The following is an 8,270-nucleotide window of genomic DNA, read 5'->3' as shown; positions in this document are numbered from 1 at the left end:
AAAGGGATACACTTCACAACAATTTATAATAATTTATTATAATCATTATTATTTTCAGAATAGATTAAAAATTATCATCTAATTTTTCACCAAAAAAAAATTATCATTTAATCATTTTAAAAAAACTACCGACATGGACGTCAACATCCGTCGCCCTCGTCGCTTCGGTCGTTGCAGATCTCTCTCTTTCGTCTGGATCGCCCTCAATCCAAGATATTCTCGGACTCGAAAGGTCTTAGAACCCCCTCATCATTCTCGCCGCGTCAAACACTGCATTCCACCGACCAAAAAAAAAAAAAAAAAAAAAACACTGCATTCCACCGACCAAGAGAGAGAGAGAGAGAGAGAGAGAGAGAGATGTTATCGCGGCGGCATTTTTCAAAAACCCTGCCGTAGCATGAAGAAAGCAAGGAGTGAGGTGAAAAACGAGACCCCAGAAGTCAAGCATCAGTCTGTAGCTTCGACTGCGCGTGGTGTAGCTGTGTTGAAGCTTTTTATGAGATCATCAGGTTGAATCGGAGCTCCCATCGTGCTCTTGCTCAAATCTTTCCCTTTTCTTCTTCCTCTTTTCTCTTTGAAGAAAACTGAAAGAAGGAAAATTCGGTAACCGAGCATATCTCAAGCAGAGCCCATGAAGTCGAACGGAGCGAGCCCATCAATCGCCCTTCCTCTGCTCGCGCTCTCCTCGTTCTTCTTCTCTCTCGCCGTCTCCGATCCTCGAATCACCGAAGCGGGCCGCATCTGCGAGAACTCCACTTGGATTGTCGCTGGAAACATCGTCTCCGACCTCATCGCCATCATGAACGAGCTCTCCGACGGCGTCGCCGCCCAGCGCTGGTGGAAGTACTCTCTCGCCTCGCCAACGCTAGCAGTGTACGGCCTCATCCAGTGCCATGGTGACTTGACTGAAACCGAGTGCCGCCTCTGCTTTACCGAGAGCTGGATCCGGATCGCCCGCTGCCTCCCCAACTTTGGTCGGATCTACCTCGACGGCTGCTTCCTCCGTTATGGCACTTACGACTTCTACAACGAGACCGTGGATCCAACGCACGACATGCTCAAGTGTAGCTCCAATTTGACAGTCCCGGCAGAGAGAGTGGCCGAGCTCTCGGATAGGGTGGACCGGGTCCTGAGGAATGTCTCGGCCAGCGCTGTGCAGAACAAGGGCTTTGCGGTGGCTGAGGAGGACGGAGTTGGAGGAGTCGCCGGGGTATATGCTTTGGCACAGTGTTGGAGCACGCTTGATGCCGGCAGTTGCAGATTCTGTTTGGAGAATGCAATGTCGATGGCGAGAAGCTGCGCACCTGGAGAAGCGCGGGCCATGAACGCGGGATGCTTCCTCCGTTACTCGACCACAAAGTTCTTCGACGTCCCTGATAGCGGAGGTAATAACGTCCTGATCTCTGGTTTACCGACTTACAAGATGGCTTCCTCGCCATTAAAGAAAAACCGACGCTCTTCTATGTCTGCTGTCAGATTTCGATTTTTCCAATTGCGGTTTCCTCCTGTAGGTTGATTAAGGCACTTCTTTTAATGATATTTTTAAATTTTTTTTCTCTTTTCATTTTTTAAATATCAAATTTTTTTGTTATTTTTATGTTATTTATTTATTTCTTCAGACAATTGCGAGCTCGAGTCTAGCTAGATTGGTGAGGCTCAAGCCTTGTCAAAAGTCAACAAGACCTCAACATCGCTATAACAATGAGCTCATCCATTGCCTGTGGTCAATCGTTGGTTGTCATTGAGGCCGGTGATTAGCTGAGGTAGGAGCAAAATATAAAAAGAAAGAAAAAAATACGGAACACAACCTAAGAGTGCATTTGTTTGACGAAAAGTGTTTTCTCGAAATTAATTTCCAAACTTTCATCCGTTTAATTCGTCAAAAATGATTGATAAATCGAAAACACTTTTCGATCAAGGAAAATATACACACATAAAGTTAGAAAAGTGAATTCCTAAATCTAAGATGGTCAATACACTTTCAAAAATTTCTCATGTGGAGTTTTTAAATATTTTATTTTAAAAATTGATTTTTAAAATTTTCTTTTCTTTTTCTTATATTTTTTCTTTTCCTTTTTTCTCCTCTGCCAATCGCTAGTGCAAGCCCACCTTGGGCAAGCTCAAGCCTCGGCAGCCTCGTTGCAACAAACCCCAGGATCTAGCGAGCTCAAACTTGCCCGGGGCTGGTCGGGCCCCTTGCTGGGCCTTGACAACGATGCTAGTGGCCTGTGAAGGCTTGACGACTAGTGGAGGTGGAAGAAGGAAAGAGAAAGAAAATCAAACAAACATTATTTAAAAAATGACTTTCCAGAAAACATTTTCCTTTTTCTTGAAATTTTCTCCCAAATGAACACACCCTAAGTTTAATTTGATTGATCTTATGATTCGATGCTTGCCAGATTTTTGGAATTATTAATGAACTCGCTCATCTCAACCTGATGTTGTCTTTATCATTTCACAGGTTCATCTAGAGTCCGCATCACCATAGCAATAACCTCATCGGCTGCTGCAGCGACTTCGCTTGTTCTCATTGGTGCATACATTGGATACAAAAAGTACTCCAAGAAGAAACAAAGTAAGCAATTTGGTTCAAATGCGTAAAATGATCTCTTAGTAATTCTTGATCACAAGCTTGATGACACGAATTTCGCATTCATCCTTATTCAGTGCAAAATAACCTCATGCAATTGCGAGCGAGCAAGAGCAAGTTTAGCTTATATTTCAAGTACAAGACACTTGGAGAAGGCCACCAACTTCTTTGATGACTCGAGGAAGCTAGGCCAAGGGGGTGGCGGTTTCGTGTACAAGGGGATTTTACCCGACAGGAAGGTCGTGGCGGTTAAGCGGTTGGTGTTTAACACATGCCAATGGGCGGATGACTTCTTCAATGAGGTGAACTAGGTCAGTGGGATCCGACACAAGAACCTAATGAGGATTTTGGGATGCAGCATCGAAGGCCCAGAGAGCCTCCTTGTCTACGAATATCTTCCTAAAAGAAGTCTTGATCTAGTTCTTTTTGGTAAGTAGCTGGTTGTTGCATAATTGCATATCACACCTACACAGTCATCGTTTGATGCCAAGAAGAGATCCACCCTTCACGACAAGCACTGGTTCAGTTTGCATTCTTAGTAACTGGCTTCTTGTATTGCAAGCAATGCTTCCATCTTATGATTTTTGAGTCGAAGGTTTCAAAAATCTGCTCCATTAGTGTCTTGCCTTCGTCGGTTATGTCTGTCCCACTCCGCTCTACTTGTCTTTCTAAATAAGTGAATAGAATATGTTGTTGCAGTCAACGATGCGACCCCCGTCCTAACTTGGGAGGAGAGGCTGCACATCATCATAGGAATAGCTGAGGGCCTCGCATATCTTCATGGAGGTTGTGGAGTGAAAATCATCCATCGAGACATAAAATCCAGCAACATCCTCCTCGATGAAAATCTCACCGCGAAAATCTCAGATTTTGGGCTTGCTCGATGCATTGCTCTGGATGAGTCTCATCTTAGCACAGGAATCGCCGGCACACTGTAAGAATGCCTTTTCATTACCAGCCTGCTGGAAACCATAGTCGGCACTTTCTATTTCCTTAATCTGACAAGTTTGGCCCCTCAAGAGGGGTTTTGCGTATCATCCTTCCCTTGCACTTCACATCTTCTTTGGGTTAAGTATGGTTTATATCTAAAAGACGATTGATTATGCAGCGGTTACATGGCGCCTGAATATATTATGAGGGGACAGCTAACGGAGAAAGTCGATGTTTATGCTTTTGGGGTGCTGGTTCTTGAAATCTTGAGTGGTAGGAAGAATAGTGTATACACACGGGGGTCGAGCTCGGTATTACAGTCGGTAAGGTTGCTTGTCCCTACGATCATGAGAACTTAGACTGACATTTACTTTCCTGGCCACACCCCACTAGGATTATCTAATTTTTCTTTTGATTTTCCCAACAAACTCTATCGTTGGTTTCTATGTTAGTGCTAGTAGATTTATCTTCAGATATAAGGGAGCCATGGAAACTCATGATTGCTTTGCAGGTATGGAAGCATTACAAGTCAAATAATTTAGCCACGTGCATTGATCCGGCCTTACAAGGTAAATTCCCCATCCTGGAGGCGTCGAATGTGCTCCAAATCAGCCTTCTGTGCACTCAAGCCTCCATGGAATTGCGACCGCCCATGTATGGAGTCGTCGAGATGCTCCACAACAAAAACCATTTAGTCCCCCAACCGAGCCAACCCCCGTTTGTCAACGCTAGCTTGCTGTTCGACAAATCCAGTAGCAGAAGCTCTACATGAACAATTGGCTGTTGAGCCAGCTCACGGCATCTGAGGTCTCTTCCAGCTTGACAGGAAGCCCTCTTCCAGCTTTGCTGCATTGACCCTTTAGGATTAGGACCTTTCTTCTTCTTCTTCTTCTTCCAACGAATACAAACACTTTGCAAACGACTAGCAGTGCAGATTTTAGTGACATCAGGGCATGAGTCGAATTATCCTTACTTGGTTAGCAGCATTTTCAGATGACGATGAGTCCAATCTTAAATCGATAAATCACGAATATCCCATGAATATATGAATCTAAGTGAGATGCGATTGCTTTGTTTTTCGTAGTTTTACGTCTTGATTGGAGAATCATACCATGTTGGGATGTTTCAATTCCAGAGTCAGTCATAGGTTATGTAATAAAAGGAAAGGAAAATAAAAAAAGAAACCAACGTCGTTCTGTTTTTTTCGTAGTTTTATGTCATTTTTTCTTCTCTTTTTTGGTCGAAATAATTTTACGTTGCTTCAAAATCTATGACTGTCTTGCTTACCCTTTGCTGCCCATCGCTTCGGCGCATTGTCGCGCGACCTCTTCTGCATTGATTTCACGAAAAAAGAAAAGAAAAGATGATGACAAAAAGAGAAATTCTGCATTCCCAATGGTGATGATTGAGAGGACAGACTCTGAAGAAAGCTCCTCCTCCGACGATGAAGGTGACGATGTCCCTGAACCAGAAACCTCGAAAGAAGAACTTGCAAAGAGAAGAGACTTTGATGGACGCTAAGAAGAAAAGCAAAGCACCCATCACCATTAGTCTTCAACAATTGCAAAAACATCAAATACTTTTGGCACATACGCTGTTAATTCATAATCGTATATAGCTAATGCAATCTGAGCCTAAAATCCAACTTTTTCAGAGTTGGATCCCTTCATGAACAAGATCACTCCCAGTATAGATCACGCAAGGGGAGAGAAAGGGAGGAACCTGGTACTCGCAAATCTTCAGGCGGTGGAGCTGGTGACGTTGGGACTTGCCAGCCACCATGAGGGTGTTGGAGTCCAGCCTCTTCAGCAACGCTCTCGATTTTGAGATTGCTTCTGTCAATTAGCAGAGCTGTAAGATATATTGAGATTATCTTTAGGATATACTGAATATTTTGGAGATCTTTAATATTCTGAATATCCTTCCCATATCCTGATATCTATAATATTTTAATATATTTAATATTTTGGATATCTTTATGATTGATTATAATTGATTATATAATATTTTATTATTGTAAATAGTCTCCCTATAAAACTTATAAATAGGCTCTTGTATTTCTCATTACAAATCATCAAAATATACAGAAGTTCTTTATTACTCTATTCTTAACTTGGTATCAAAGCCTCTTTCTTGAGGATTTTTATTTTTTGCAACGCCAGCTGAATAGGTCACGTTCGCTCCACGAAGGTGTCTCGTCGCTCTCGTTTCTACGCAACTTCCACTGCTTGTTTTGTCACCAACCCAGCCGCCACATGCTATCGACTTGGAACCATCACAGCCGTATATTGCACGTCTATTTTGGACTTATTCAGCTGATTATATTGACAATACAACACCACAAACAGATTCTACGTCACTCAAAGAATCCAACCAGCCAAATCACACCGCCAATTGATGCCGCACATGCCCACACACGCCACTCCAAGCCTCTGCACGCCCACATGCGTCTCACGCGACTTAAGTCGGCCGTGTATTGCTAACATGATCATTGCGTCATCCTTATGTCACCTGCCGCCTCATCCACCACGCCAACACCACATCATCACCACGTCATCCGACTCGAGTTTTCTTATTTCTATAATTAATAATATATAATTAATTAATACTACTTATTCATTTATTCATCAAATTTGATTGATTGATACGAGTTGATTTTCTATTACGATAAATCGACGAAACTATAGCAAACCCAATAGCTGCTTCCAACCACTGGGGGTTCGCCCCAGTGGCTACCCTTCCAACATGGAAGGGGGAGGTGAGGGGTTCAAATCCCCACCTTCTCAGGGGGGATGGGGGTAGGGACGCGTAAGTTTCGAGTGGGTTGCCACTCCCACGCCCGCAAGAGGCGGGCACAAGTCTGAGTGAGTGTAGAGTAAGAATAGAGTAGGACTGACCAAAAAAAAAAAAAAATAGCTGCTTCCACAGTTGCAGTGCCATGTCATTACCACATCACTGCCACATCATCAGTTGATCATTAATCATTGACTAGAGTTGACTCAAGTTGACCGATCGATTCCCGAGGTATTATGATGTGCTGATTTCATGATGAAAGCCCTAGTCTCGCGGAGAAGATGAAGAATCCCTCATCTCTTCTTCTTGGGCGTCTCTTGATTTATGAGCAAAGAGGATTGAGAGAAAAGGAAGGGTCGACACAAAGCGAGCAAGCGAGAGAGCATAAACATTCGGAGCACCTTCCATCCCAACCGAGGAGGGTCATGTTTTATGCAATGGCCCGGGAACTGCTCTTTTGTCGTGGCATGGAGACAAGCTCGGTCAACGGCCTCATCCTTCTCTTGTCTCTTTCTCCTTCTCTTTTTTTATTCCGCGTGCTTTTTTCTGTTCTCCTCTTGTGATGTGGGATGGCCTGCTGGCTGGAAACGCGATTATCATGAGTCGAACGAGGGTTCCGCATCAAAAGGCACCCCCCAGGGTCCCTCCTAGGGACATGACTCGACTCAGCCCGAGAATCAATTGTCATCTTTTAAGGTGTGGCGATATTAGATTCGGATCTGGTCGGGCCTATTGGGGGTGTTGAACCTGTTTTTTTTCTAGAGGTGATCTATTTCTGATTGAGTTGACAAGGCGGCTCTCGATCCCAATGGATCGGAGGAGAGAGCTAAATTGGTTGGTTCTTCTTAGGATTGATCAAAAGAACCGGCCACTTTTTTCTTTTTTGGGGGAAAGAATTTAAAAAGTTAAAAAATGCAAAATAAGAAGAAATAATCTCAATCTTGGCAACAATTCTTCCGCATTATAGAACCGCAGATCTTTAAGGAGGTCTAGTTTAGTGTCCCATGAGACTTTATTACCGGACAAAGTTGAATCGTTTCCTAGTGTCTCAAATTTTAGAATTTCTAAGTCATTCCACATGCATTAAGGATTTTCAGCTGCCACCGGTATTACTTAACATGGTATTATGTAACGTGACAACCAGCTTGCCATACTCGACTATTGATGATGGGCTCTCATTAGGAGAAAGTATCAACTAATATGGGAGCAACTCTTCCAGCAGGGTAGTTTAAAGCACATGCTTTAAATTCATGCAAGTGGTCGAAAGCAATTATTTCATCTACATGCACAATGGATGTCACACCTCAGTTCATCCACTTCCATCACACAAGTCTCTCTCTTTGGATCTAAGGTAAGAATTACAAGCGCCACATTTTACACCTTGTTGGAATTCCAGCAAGGTGTTAGTGAATAACCATTAAAGATGCCCGTTGTTGTTGTGAAGGTTACAAAAGAACAACTCCTCTAATTATGTTGGAGTTACAAGTACTAATTCTTCCACCATCATATGATAAAACCGTGGAGTAATGGAGAATTATAAAGGAAGACTAAGGGTCTTCTTTCACCTTCTATGAAGAGGTAGGGCTTCTCTCAAGCAAATAACATAGGACATATAAAACACAGAGGAGAAGGATCAAGAGGAAGAGGAGAGGAAGGGGGTCGTGCAGAGAGGAAGGGGGTTGTGCAGCGAAGAGGAGAAGGAAAAGGATCGAGAGGAAAAAGAGAAGGAGAAGGATCGAGAGGAAGAGGAGAGGGAAGGGGGTCGTGCGTCGAGCGGCGAGGACAAGGAGGAGGAGGAAAAGGAGGGCTGGTTAGGGTTTTTGATAAGAAAACTAAAAAAAAAAAAAAAAGGATCTGATGGCGTGACTTTTAGTTTTGGGGGGAGGAGAAGTGACAGCCTATCTGTCACTGTGAGGTGGTGGGGGAGGGAAATAGAAGTGTAATGTGGGGACTTTTT

The 8,270-nt window shown here is 43.4% G+C and overlaps 1 protein-coding gene and 1 pseudogene across 1 annotated transcript; both read left to right on the top strand.

The window, feature by feature from the left end:
* The first annotated feature begins 631 nt into the window (after nt 1–631).
* LOC120290244 (cysteine-rich receptor-like protein kinase 42) lies at nt 632–1,516 on the top strand. The gene has a single exon (XM_039306058.1). The coding sequence runs from the start codon at nt 632–634 to the stop codon at nt 1,514–1,516; it is 885 nt and encodes a 294-aa protein (XP_039161992.1).
* Nucleotides 1,517–2,736: 1,220 nt separating this feature from the next.
* On the top strand, nt 2,737–4,292 carry LOC108956781 (annotated as a pseudogene).
* Nucleotides 4,293–8,270: the final 3,978 nt, after the last annotated feature.

The sequence above is a fragment of the Eucalyptus grandis genome, chromosome 2, assembly GCF_016545825.1.
Source record: "Eucalyptus grandis isolate ANBG69807.140 chromosome 2, ASM1654582v1, whole genome shotgun sequence".
NCBI classification, from domain to species: Eukaryota; Viridiplantae; Streptophyta; class Magnoliopsida; order Myrtales; family Myrtaceae; genus Eucalyptus; species Eucalyptus grandis.
This window is presented reverse-complemented; position numbering and strand designations above follow the sequence as displayed.

What these genes read in the sequence shown, in the direction of transcription:
- LOC120290244 (XM_039306058.1), top strand. Translation starts at nt 632, where the DNA reads ATGAAGTCGAACGGAGCGAGCCCATCAATCGCCCTTCCTCTGCTCGCG.